The 13,267-nt window shown below is 53.9% G+C and overlaps 1 protein-coding gene across 9 annotated transcripts in view; it reads right to left on the bottom strand.

Moving 5' to 3' along the window:
• slc8a2b (solute carrier family 8 member 2b) overlaps positions 1-11,491 on the bottom strand; it is a 16,436-nt gene extending 4,945 nt beyond the window's left edge. For 4 of the 9 annotated variants that reach the window (XM_084673681.1, XM_084673682.1, XM_084673683.1 and 1 more), the window contains exons 1-8: positions 11,447-11,491; positions 9,772-9,909; positions 8,889-9,116; positions 7,778-8,116; positions 6,348-6,800; positions 4,612-4,988; positions 2,417-2,520; positions 941-958 (exon numbers count right to left, since the gene is read on the bottom strand). In XM_084673681.1, coding sequence (XP_084529807.1) covers positions 941-958; positions 2,417-2,520; positions 4,612-4,988; positions 6,348-6,800; positions 7,778-8,116; positions 8,889-9,116; positions 9,772-9,909; positions 11,447-11,476 — 1,687 coding nt within the window. In that variant the 5' untranslated portion in view covers positions 11,477-11,491. The other 5 variants (XM_084673684.1, XM_084673686.1, XM_084673688.1 and 2 more) reach the window with 4 other exon arrangements.
• Between the last annotated feature and the right edge of the window lie 1,776 nt (positions 11,492-13,267).

Here is a 13,267-nt window from a genome sequence, read left to right as displayed (position 1 = left end):
TCCTGTCTGCTGCAGGACTGATACTCAGCCTCTCCTCCCACCGTCAAGTGTGTGTGTGTGTGTGTGTGTGTGGGGGGGATAAGTGGTGAGTGGACTGGGATTACACCTGGATGTTGACGGTCTCTCCTCAAAGCCAGGAGCCTCTAATGATGTGGTCGCTTCCAGCAGCTCCACAGCGCTCCAGAACCTCCCGTCATCCACAAGCCTGGCGCCCCCAGCCCTCCTGCCCTGCCCCCTTCTCTCTGAGGCGCAGTGCAGTGTGGCAGGGGTTGACAGCCTGCGCTCTCCTGTCCCCAGGTGTGGGGGGCAGTGTGGGGGGCAGTGTGGGGGGCAGTGCGGGGGGCAGTGCGGGGGGCAGTGTGGGGGGCAGTGCGGGGGGCAGTGCGGGGGGCAGTGCGGGGGGCAGTGCGGGGGGCAGTGCGGGGGGCAGTGCGGGGGGCAGTGCGGGGGGCAGTGTGGGGGGCAGTGCGGGGGGCAGTGCGGGGGGCAGTGTGGGGGGCAGTGCAGTGTGACAGGTGTTTACAGCCTGCGCTCTCCTGTCCCTAGGTGCTCCCAGCCCCCCGTGCTGGGCTATACAGATCTGGTTTATGAGCCAATATCAGGAGGAGAATGCTGGTCGATAAGACGACAACTGTGTTTTATGGGATGATAGGTTGGCTGTTCATAGATTAAACTGTACGGTGAATAAACCAGCATCTATATGGAGCTTTGCCACTGAGGCAAAGAGTCTGACTCATTACTGCAAACCAGCTGCTAGCTAGCCACTAAAGGCTAACTGAGAACTTCTAACTACTGGACCCTAAAATGCTAGTGGGTAAAAGGCTAAACTGAGAACCTTTAGTTAGCTACTAACAGGTTAATAAACTATGGATCAGTGAGTTGTTTTACTGTTAGTGTTACAGAACATCTTGTACAATGTACAGATTCAGCCGCCACTTACCTTGATTGAGAAGGAGGGCTGTGGAGAGAGGGGAGAGAGGGGGGAGGGGAGAGAGAGGGGAGGGGAGAGAGGAGAGGAGAGAGAGAGAAAGAGAGAGAGGGGAGGGGGAGAGAGAGGGGAGGGAAGAGGGAGGACGGGAGGGGAGGAGAGAGAGGAGAGAGAAAGGGGAGAGAGGGAGAGAGAGGGGAGGGAAGAGGAGAGAGGAGAGAAGGGTATCAGAGCAGAAATAGATAAAGAACAATAGACCATGACATGCCATCGCACTCTTTCGCCTGACTGAACGCGTGATATTTCACTTACACAAGCATCGTTACAAACTGTCCTCCTCTCCACTCCAACTCTACTCAGAATGAACCTGCAGTTTCACTTCATTCCCTCTCTATATAATGCTCTCTCTAATATATTTATATATATAGATAGATATAAAACTCTCTCTGCAACCCTCTCAAACACTATGTTCTCTCTTTGTCAGTCTTTCACAGACCGTTTAATTCAGTTCTGGCAGTCTCTGAAAGTTCCACAGCAGTCCCCCTCCCCCCCCACTCACCCACCCACACCCACACACACCCACACACACACTCACCTCCCGGTCTTACTTGCTAGGCCTAACCACTGTTCAGTTCTGATGAATAAAGCTAAAGCTAGCAAAGAGACTAGCAGTGACTGTCCGTCACAGTCTCTCTCTTTCTCTCTTTCTCTCTGTCTCTCTGTCTCTCTGTCTCTCTGTCTCTCTGTCTCTCTGTCTCTCGGTCTCTCGGTCTCTCGGTCTCTCTGTCTGTCTCTGTGTCTGTCTCTGTGTCTGTCTCTGTGTCTGTCTCTGTGTCTCTCTGTGTCTCTCTGTGTCTCTCTGTGTCTCTCTGTGTCTCTCTGTCTGTCTCTGTGTCTCTGTGTCTCTGTGTCTCTGTGTCTGTCTCTGTGTCTGTCTCTCTGTCTGTCTCTGTGTCTGTCTCTGTGTCTGTCTCTGTGTCTGTCTCTCTCTCTCTCTCTCTGTCTCTCGGTCTCTCGGTCTCTCGGTCTCTCGGTCTCTCTGTCTGTCTCTCTGTCTGTCTCTCTGTCTGTCTCTCTGTCTGTCTCTCTGTCTGTCTCTCTGTCTGTCTCTGTGTCTGTCTCTGTGTCTGTCTCTGTGTCTGTCTCTCTGTGTCTCTCTGTGTCTCTCTGTGTCTCTCTGTGTCTCTCTGTCTGTCTCTGTGTCTCTCTGTCTGTCTCTGTGTCTCTCTGTCTGTCTCTGTGTCTGTCTCTGTGTCTGTCTCTGTGTCTGTCTCTGTGTCTGTCTCTGTGTCTGTCTCTCTCTCTCTCTCTCTGTCTCTCTGTCTCTCGGTCTCTCGGTCTCTCGGTCTCTCGGTCTCTCGGTCTCTCGGTCTCTCGGTCTGTCTGTCTCTCGGTCACTCGGTCTCTCGGTCTCTCTGTCTCTCTGTCTCTCTGTCTCTCTGTCTCTCTGTCTCTCTGTCTCTCTGTCTCTCTCTCTCAAACACACACCTGAGATCCCTCGTTTCAGCCAGCGTGGTTCTTCCAGGACGATGTAGAAGCTTTCACGTTTCTCGTACTCCTCGTCATCGATGATCCTCACCTGCAGGGTCTGACTGGAAACACACGTACAAACGCATATTTCAGACATTTCTGATGTATTTGTTTCACATATACACACCCAAACACACAGGGCTCAGACACACACAGGACTCAGACACACACAGGACTCAGACACACACAGGACTCAGACACACACAGGACTCAGGCACACACCATTCTCAAGGCAAAGCCTTATTCATATTTAATACCCAGCCTGAAGCGCTGTCAACAGAGGGTCTTTACGGTTATCGATGAGCTGAGACACACACACGCGCGTACACGCGTACACACATTGAGGCACCGAAAAAATTGCCATTTCGATACAGACCAAATTAAGCCGCACAGCTTGCCATTAAATCACTCTGGTGCAACATAGGGCCTTGTCAATATTTAATCACAGCGTCTTGAGTGAACAGTACACACACACACACACACACCCTTAGACACACTAACACAAACTTAACAACACACAGATTTCTCCTAGTGATGTAGATGTGGAGGGGAGAGATGGATGTGGAGACGGAAAGAGGGATGGAGAGAAGACAAGGGAGGGAAGGTAAAGTAGGGGTGCATATATGGGTGGAGGGGTGGAATGAGAGATGGATGGGGGAGAAGAGAGAATGACACATGGATGGGAGGAGAGAAAGTTTGCATCATTGATGAGTACTTGATGACTGATACACTCTACTATAGTCTACTGTACTCTGATCTGCTTTACTCGGTTTTAAGCTGCTCTGTCCTCCTCTACTCTCTTTTTGTTTTTTGAAAGGTTGAAAAAATATTGGCAAAAAGTTTGCAAAAAAAAGATTTAAAAAAAACTAGAAACCTTTTGGGAAAAAAGTTTGAAAATAATATATATGAGCAAGGTTAGTTTTTTTTAATTATCAGTGATATATTTAGGGTGGTGTAGGAGGAATTAAGCAACTAAGACCCAGTGAGAAACCACCATCAAGAGGGAACATTTACAGATCATTATGTCTGCTATCACACCACAATTACAAAGCTATTTGTTACTTGAAGGCACTTAAATTAAACACCTAGACACACACACACAGGAAGGCATGTGTCTACACACACACACACACACACACACACACACACACTAAGCCATTGTGTCAGTGTCATCTCCCACAGCATACTGGCCTTGATGAATAATGGAGAACTGAGTGTCTGTCACGGATCAAAGAGAGGAGAGAGGAACAGGAGAGAGGGAGAGGAGGAGAGAGAGAGAGGAGGAGAGAGGGGAGGAGAGAGGGGAGGAGAGAGGGGAGGAGAGAGGGGAGGAGAGAGGGGAGGAGAGAGAGGGGAGGAGAGAGGGGAGGAGAGGGAGGGGAGGAGAGAGAGGAGGAGAGAGGGGAGGAGAGAGGGGAGGAGAGAGGGGAGGAGAGAGGGGAGGAGAGAGAGGGAGGAGAGAGGGGAGGAGAGGGAGGGGAGGAGAGAGAGGAGGAGAGAGGGGAGGAGAGAGGGGAGGAGAGAGGGGAGGAGAGAGGGGAGGAGAGAGGGGAGGAGAGGGAGGGGAGGAGAGGGAGGAGGAGAGAGGGGAGGAGAGAGGGGAGGAGAGAGGGGAGGAGAGAGGGGAGGAGAGGGAGGGGAGGAGAGAGGGGAGGAGAGAGGGGAGGAGAGGGAGGGGAGGAGAGAGAGGAGGAGAGAGGGGAGGAGAGAGGGGAGGAGAGAGGGGAGGAGAGAGGGGAGGAGAGAGAGAGGAGGAGAGAGGGGAGGAGAGAGGGAGGAGAGAGGGGAGGAGAGAGGGGAGGAGAGAGGGGAGGAGAGAAAGGAGAGGAGAGAGGGGAGGAGAGGGAGGGGAGGAGAGAGGGGAGGAGAGAGGGGAGAAGAGAGGGGAGGAGAGAGAGGAGAGGAGAGAGGGGAGGAGAGGGAGGGGAGGAGAGAGAGGAGGAGAGAGGGGAGGAGAGAGAGGAGGAGAGAGGGGAGGAGGAGAGAGAGGAGGAGAGAGGGGAGGAGAGGGAGGGGAGGAGAGAGGGGAGGAGAGAGGGGAGGAGAGGGAGGGGAGGAGAGAGGGGAGGACAGTGGCTCAAGTCTTCTCAGGTGGGTCTGTCTATCCATCTATCCCTCCCTCCCCTCTGCCACCTCATCCCTCCATCACTCACGTTGTCTGATCGTTGGCGAACTCCAGTTCCCCCCTGCAGTCCTCGTAGTCCTCTCCGCCACCCTTGGCCGTGCCAGCCTCTGAGTGGTAGGGCAGGATGACTGTGCCGCGGGCCCCAGAGTTCCTGACCACCGTCACCTCCAGGGTGCCCACGCTCTCGCTGGTCCGCACCAGTCGCTCGCCGAACGTGAAGATGCCGGCGTGGTCGTCGTCTAGGATGGTGACCGTGGCGACCAGGGGCTCCACCAGCCGGCCCTTGGGGGCGGAGCCCGCCTCGTCGCTCTCGAACATGCCCTCGGCGTCACCCACGCGCAGGTTCAGCAGGCGCACAAAGAAGTGCTCGTCCTCCTCAAAGATGTCGTCATCGATGATGCCCACCTGGGGGGGGGGGTAAGGAGGGAGGGAGGGAGGGAGGGAGGGAGGGAGGGAGGGAGGGAGGGAGTGAGTGAGTGAGTGAGTGAGGGAGGGAGGGAGTGAGGGAGTGAGGGAGGGAGGGAGGGAGGGAGGGAGGGAGGGAGGGAGGGAGGGAGGGAGGGAGGGAGGGAGGGAGGGAGGGAGGGAGGGAGGGAGGGAGGGAGGGAGGGAGGGAGGGAGGGAGGGAGGGAGGGAGGGAGGGAGGGGGAAAGGGAGGGGGAAAGGGGGACAGGGGGAGAAGAGATGGGAAGGATGAGGGATAGAGAGGGATAAAAAAAGAGGGTGAGACAGCAAAAAAAGATAGAGAAAGACAGATGTTGAGTGTTTGTTTCTGTCTGTAAGTGTCATTTGTCTGCGAATGTGTGTGTGTGTGTGTGTGTGAGGATGCAGATAAGAGCTGACAGCAGGGAGATCTACTGCCGGTTTCAAGCTTCTTGTCCAGCATTCAGACACATCCACGCTCCACTGCTGCCACACAGCACCAAGCAGCCCGTCAGTCTCTAGCGGTCAGCTGGAAACACCGTCACAGTCCAGCTCTTTCCCTGCCCTCATCTCCCAGGACCTCACCACAGCCTGCCGCCCCTACACCCCACAGCTGAACAGATGTGATAGAAAGTGATGGAGGTGTGAGCAGGACTCATTGTGTCGTCTGCAAGGAGACCACTGCTCCTGTCTCTCTGCAGCTTTTGAAATCTGGGAGCAGAGGAGAGTTTGAGGGGGCTATTTTAAAGCAAAGCAACTCTCTCTCTCTCTCTCTCTCTCTCTCTCTCTCTCTCTCTCTCTCTCTCTCTCTCTCTCTCTCTCTCTCTCTCTCTCTCTCTCTCTCTCTCTCTCTCTCTCTCTCTCTCTCTCTCTCTCTCTCTCTCTCTCTCTCTCTCTCTCTCTCTCTCTCTCTCTCTCTCTCTCTCTCTCTCTCTCTCTCTCTCTCTCTCTCTCTCTCTCTCTCTCTCTCTCTCTCTCTCTCTTCTCTCTTCTCTCCAAGGACATTCCCTCCCTCTGGTGGGGAGAAGTAAACAACAGGAAAGCAAAGGTTGAGCTAAAAGTACAGAAGCTTTCGTCTCCATGGACACGGCTGCTTCAAATGTATTTCCTGCTCGCCATGGCGACACTCTCGCTCCCGGGGCGCCTGATTGGCTGTCAGAGAGAGAAGAGAAGCAGACTCTCTGAATGTTTGGCTCTTAGGCGATCTCTGTGTGATGAAGGTGGTTCGAGGACAGGTCTCCCGTAGCGGGGCCAGCAGACAGGAGCTGGCTGAACACATCTCTAGGGTTTAGCTCGTTACCTGGGGTGTGTGTGTGTGTGTGTGTGTGTGTGACTCCTCACCTTGATGTCCTTGCGTGTTTCTCCAGGTTTGAACACCAGCGTGCCCTCGCAGTACTCGTAGTCCGAGCCGGCGTTGGCCGAGCCGTCCTCCGTCCTGTAGTCCACGTAGAAGGTGCTCTCCCCAGCCCCGCCCACACAGGCCACGCCCAGCGTCAGCACGCCGCAGTTCTCCATGCACTGGCTGTGGGCGCTCTGGAAGGAGATGCGGCTGCAGATGGTGGGGTCCTCCTCGGGCGGGGCCTCCTCGTCGGGGACGGCGGCGCGGCGGGCGTGGTCAGCCACGTGCCTCTTCAGGACGTTGCCGGCGCCGATCATCATGCGCGTGGCCTGGACGCGGTAGAAGGCGCGGCTCTTCTGCTGGTGGAGGAGGGCGTAGTAGTTAGCCAGCTCCATCAGCTGGTCCAGCTCCTTGTCTGGATACTTCTGCTTCAGCTCCTTCAGGATACGGATCACCTGGAGAGGAGGAGAGGAGGAGGGGAGGAGAGGAGGAGAGGAGGAGAGGAGGAGGAGAGGAGAAGAGGAGAGGAGGAGAAGAGGAGAGGAGGAGAGGAGGAGAGGAGGAGAGGAGAAGAGGAGGAGAGGAGAAGAGGAGAGGAGGAGAGGAGGAGAGGAGGAAAGGAGGAGAGGAGGAGGAGAGGATGAGGGGAGGAGAGGAGGAGGAGAGGAGAAGAGGAGAGGAGGAGAGGAGGAAAGGAGGAGAGGAGGAGAGGAGGAAAGGAGGAGGAGAGGAGGAGGAGAGGAGGAGGAGAGGAGGAGGGGAGGAGAGGAGGAGAGGAGGAGGAGAGGAGAAGAGGAGAGGAGGAGAGGAGGAGAGGAGGAAAGGAGGAGAGGAGGAGAGGAGGAGGAGAGGAGGAGGAAAGGAGGAGAGGAGGAGAGGAGGAGATGAGGAGAGGAGGAGAGGAGGAGAGGAGGAGGGGAGGAGGGGAGGAGAGGAGGAGGGGAGGAGAGGAGGAGGAGAGGAGAAGAGGAGAGGAGGAGAGGAGGAGAGGAGGAGAAGGAGAGGCAGGGAAGGGAGGAGGAGGAGAAAAGGAAATATAACAGGTTGTTCTGCACTGCATTCAGAGGACAGGCAGCATTAAATTCTTACATGACGCTATCCAAAGTCGATATTCTGAGAAAGTGTGTGTGTGTGTGTGTGCGTGTGAGTGTGTGTGTCAGTATGGGTTGAACTAAATGTTCTCTCACTGATTGAATAAATGTATTACCAGAAACAACTTTTCAGCTCTCTATTTGATTGCAGACTTGCAGTACTGTGTAGGTGTAATCTTTCAAACCCTCCTTTCTTTCTCTTCCTCTTTCGTCCTGTTGGATATATACGTGTCCCCATCCCTCCTGCTAACATCCAGATCTCTCACCTCCAGACACCTTTCTCTTCTCACTTTTCTCCCTCTCCTCTTCCCCTCCCCCCTCCCTCCCCTTTTCCATCTTACCTCCTTACGACTTTCATCCAGCTCCTTGGTGTTCTCCATGGCGACCATGGCGCTGTTGGAGACGGGCAGGTTGCCCCCGGCAACCCCCACGTTATTGGTGGCACCGTCCTGGCAGCTGTCACCGGGGGCGACGGTGCCCGGTCGGCCTGGAAACTTCCCGTCTGGTGTCATCTCGATGCCCTTGGCGGGCGCGATGTCGCCCTCCGTCTCCACGACGATGCCGTGTCGCCGGTGGTAACGCTTGCCCATGTACTTGTAGAAGAGCAGGCGGCGGTCAGCGATCCAGGCCAGGAGCACACACACCGGGAAGTACAGCAGAGTGACCAGGGCCTCCCACACCTGGACACACACACACACAGTTTAACACACACACATACAGGTAAACACACACACACAAGTTAACACACACACACATACAGGTTAACACACACACACAGGTTAACACACACACACAGGTTAACACACACACACAGGTTAACACACACACACACAGTTTAACACACACACATACAGGTAAACACACACACACAAGTTAACACACACACACATACAGGTTAACACACACACACAGGTTAACACACACACACAGGTTAACACACACACACACACACAGGTTAACACACACACACACATACAGGTTAACACACACACACAGGTTAACACACACACACATACAGGTTAACACACACACACAGGTCAACACACCCACACACACAGGTTAACACACCCACACACACACACAGGTTAACACACCCACACACACAGGTTAACACACACACACACAGGTTAACACACCCACACACACAGGTTAACACACACACAGGTTAACACACACAGGTTAACACACACACACAGGTTAACACACACACACACACACACACACACAGGTTAACACACACAGGTTAACACACACACAGAGGTTAACACACACACACACACACACAGGTTAACACACACACAGGTTAACACACACACACAGGTTAACACACACAGGTTAACACACACACACAGGTTAACACACACACACACACACACAGGTTAACACACACAGGTTAACACACACACACACAGGTAAAAAAAAACACACACACACACACTGTCTGGGTCGTACCTCCACTTCCCCTGGCGAGATGACAGCCAGGATGAGGTAAAGCCAGATGTATGCGAAGATGCTCCAGAAGGCGGTGATGAAGAAGACCCGGAGGTGCTTGATCCTGCGGACCTCCCCATCAGGGATGACCCACACACACAGAGCGATGATCACAAACATGTTGAAGGCAGCGCTGCCCACGATGGTGCCGGGGCCCAGCTGGCCAGCATTGAACCCATGACCTCCAACCTGGAAGGGGGGGGGGGGGGACAGGAGAGGGAGTGACAGGAGAAGAGAGGAGGGAGGAGGCTCAGACACAAGCCAGAGTTGGAACAGGCACAGAATTTGGTGTGGAGAGTATGAGTGTATTTGAACTGTCTAGTTAGAAGCACTGTTTGCTTTTGAGCTGGACAGGAGGACAAGGAGAAACATCCCATAGAGACTCATCCCATAGAGACTCATCCCATAGAGACTCATCCCATAGAGACTCATCCCATAGAGACTCATCAAAAAGCTTTTAGGAGCTAGACACACACACACACACACAAGCTGAGCTGAGAAGCTGAACTGCTTTTGCAGTCTGAGTATTATACTATGACTGTGCTGTGAGTAATTCCCATGGGTATAAAGCTAATGTAGACACAGAAAGATGTGGGATCGTCTGTGTGTGTGTGTTTCCTGGGGGAGCGTTTATGGCGGTCTGTGTGTCTACTGGATGTTTCCCTGGGGAGCGTTTCTGATGTGACACCCACATATCATCAGCAGGTTCTAGATCTCATGTAATGTATGCATCTCCTGGGGGAACATTTCTAGGGGAGCATTTATCACGTGACACCCACCCACCCAGCATGTTCTTCAGTAATGCATGCGTCTCCTGGGGGAAGGGTTATGCGGTAACACCCACCTCGATGACGGACAGCAGGATCTCGGGGGCGGAGGAGCCCAGGGCCATCAGGGTGAGGTTGGACACCGTCTCGTTCCAGATCCTCACCGTGGCGACGGACGTCTCCCCGTTAGGCATGGTGATGGTCACTTCCTTCTCCTGGTCCACACACACACGCACGCATACACACACACACACACAGACAGAGACACACACAGATACATGCACGCACAGATACATGCACGCACAGATACATGCACGCACCCACACAAAATGATTAGAAACACACATAATCAGAATTTTTTTTACAGTGAACATGAACACACACACACACACACAATCCTCCCCATCATCAGTAATCCTAGCTCCAGTAATCCACATGAAAAACCACCTCATCCTTCATCTCCTTCTGCACGCGAGCAGCAGCCACCAGGTCACATGACTCAGAAGATGAGAGCCCTAGAGACTCAGCCTGCCCAGCCCAGACCCCCCATGGAGACACACACACACACTCTCTCTCTCACACAGATTCAGTACTCAAACACTCTGACACACACACACACACACATCAGTAAACTCACATATACAGGAACACATACCTACATCCATACAGTCAACACACACACACACACACACATCAGACCATACAGGGACAGTGATGGATCACAGGAAACAGAGAGACTCATTTAAATCAACCTTGAAACAGGCTCCAGGACACAAACACCCTCCACCACTCCCTCCCTCCCCCCTTTCATTTCCACCCCTCCCTTTCCACCCCTCCCTCCATCCTTCCCAGAATCCATCCCTCTCTCCCAAACCCCTTGTCGCCAGGCTCCTTTCGATTACTGGCTGAGCAACCCCTCTCTCCATCATTTCCCCTCCCTCTCTCCTCTCTCCATCATTTCCCCTCCCTCTCCCCCCTCCCTCATCCCATCGTCCTTCACTCCCTTCCCTTTCTGACCTTTGTCCATAACCTCTCTCCTCTACTCCCTGCTCTCCCTCCCTCCCCCTCTGTCCTCCCCCTTCATTCTCTCTTTCTCTGCTCCCCCTTTCTCCCCCTCTCTCTCTGTCCCCATATCCCGCTCTCCCTCCCCCTTGCAGGAGAGATCTACAGCCCTTCAGATCTAGACGACTCCACCTTTTCTGCTGGTGGGGATGTAACACCGCAGAAGAAGAAAGCCAGAGGGTAAACTGCTACTGGTCTTCTGTTCCAACAAACTCCCTTGGATAAATAATTGAGTGAGAAATCATAAGCGACCCTGTTTAGATTGATTAGCGGATCGATTCACAAGCCAGGATATATTCCCAGGTGTGTTCAGTCCACTCAACGCTCTTTGTTTCCAGGCACAACAAATCCAATCTGCCAGGATAAGAGACAAGATTTGGACACTTGCTCCATCACTGAACAAGGGAAGAGAAGATTTCGGAAAGCTGGTTCTAGGCCTCTGACTACAAAATTCAATCATCCATTCCCTTTCTTAAACGGAGAGTGTGTTCTGCTGGTGTGTAGGTAGGTGTGTAGGTGTGTGTGTGTGTGTAGGTGTTTAGCTGTGTGCCTCACGTCCATGCAACAACTCCAAGAGCTGATCCCTCACACGTACCACAACCCCAAACGACCACCCCCTCGGCCTCGGCCCCGCCCCCTCGGCCCGCCCCCGCCCCGTCGGCCCCGCCCCCTCGGCCCCGCCCCTCTCACCTGCGAGGTGATGACCTCGATGGACGCCATGAAGCGGTCGGCGATGATGGACACTCCCAGGAACATGTACATGAGGCAGGCAAAGTAGACGACGGCGCGGGCCACCTGGTCGCCCAGCCCCGGGCTGGGGGGCTCCCACACAGGCAGCAGGATCCCCTTCAGACACACCACCGGGTCGTTACACCTGGACGCCCTGCTGCTCTCCAGCGGGGACGTCTGGTTGTCGTAGGCCTTGGTGGGGTAGAGGGAGGAGGAGGGCGGGGAGGGAGGCAGGGAGGGGGAGGGGTCCTCGTCCGTAGTGGCGCCTTCCTCCTCTTCTCGCTGGGACTCCAGGGAGCCGGGGGAGGGGAGAAGGAGGAGGAGGAGGAGGAGGAGGAGGGAGGGGGAGGGGAGAGAGAGGGAGAGAGGCATGGTTCCTTCACTCCCTTGCGGAGGAGAGAGGGGGTGAGAGAGAGGGAGTGGGATGAGAGAGAGAGGGGTGAGAGAGGGGTGGGGGTGGGGAGGTGCTGAGCGGAGCTGTGAAGGTAGGACCAGGTCACCTGATGGAGAGATGAAGGGGAGAGAGGAAACAGAGACATTGTGATTGGTCAGTACAGCCATCGAGAAGAACACAGAATGTGATTGGTCAGTACCATCGAGAAGAACACAGAATGTGATTAGTCAGTAATACATGACGCAAACCTGTTTCCAGTTCAAACTAAGTTTTCAAACCCAGCCTGGGCCTTTAGCAGCATCTCTCTCTGTCTCTCTCTCTCTCTCTCTCTCTGTCTCTCTGTCTCTCTCTCTCTCTCTCTGTCTCTCTGTCTCTCTCTCTGTCTCTCTGTCTCTCTGTCTTTCTCTCTCTCTGTCTCTCTCTCTCTCTCTGTCTCTCTGTCTCTGTCTCTCACTTTCACGCTTTCCTCACACTTCACTTAAAACTGGTCAATAAAGCATGAAAAATTCCCCCAAATATCTAACAAATATCCAGCTAGGTTTTGGGAGGTTGGATCTGAGGTTGTCCCTGAAGTAGGAATGGAAGCACGCTCTGGTGCTTTCAGACACAGTCCAGCACATCCGAGGGAGAGAGAGAGAAAAAGAGAGCAAAAACTTTGAACGAGAGAGCTGGAGAGAGAGAGAGAGAGAGAGAGAGAGAGAGAGAGAGACAGAGACAGAGACAGAGACAGAGAGGGGGAAAGACGGTGGGGGAGAGAGGGGGAGAGGGGGAGAGAGGGATAGAGAGACAGAGAGAGGGTGGGGCAGAAAGACAGAAAGCTGGAGAGAGAGAGACAGAGATAAAAAGAGAGACAGAGAGAGAGAGAGACAGAGAGAGAGAGGGGGAGAGAGGGTGGGAAAGGGTGGGAGAGAGAGAGACAGAGAGACAGAGAGAGGGTGGGAGAGAGAGACAGAGAGGGAGAGAGAGACAGAGCTGGTCTCATTAGGATTGAGAGGCAGCCTGTTGGCCTTGGAGAGTGTGGAGAGAGGGGGAGCTGGCGGGTGTGCAGGCGAGATAGGCCTGGGCGTTACTGGGACAACAATGCCAGCCTACCCACAATGCCGTTCTCCCTGAATGGAGAACACTGCAAGCCTGAACGAGGAAAGTGTGACTATTCAGTGTCTGTCTTCCTCTCTCGCTCCCTCTCTCTTTCTGACTCGCTCTCTCTGTGGAAGTGGGTCATGACCAGGGAAAGAGAACTTGTTTGAAAAGGTCTGCATGAAGAGTCTCCCACACATCCATACATGGTGAACAAGTGTGTCTCAAAGACATAAACCCCTCAGAGTGAAGAGAGTGTTTGTGAGTGAGACAGAGAACAGAAGCTAGAGACAAGTCACATAACCTGTGTG

The sequence above is a fragment of the Hypomesus nipponensis genome, chromosome 15 (genome assembly GCF_054491055.1).
Source record: "Hypomesus nipponensis isolate SF chromosome 15, ASM5449105v1, whole genome shotgun sequence".
NCBI lineage: Eukaryota > Metazoa > Chordata > Actinopteri > Osmeriformes > Osmeridae > Hypomesus > Hypomesus nipponensis.
This window is presented reverse-complemented; position numbering and strand designations above follow the sequence as displayed.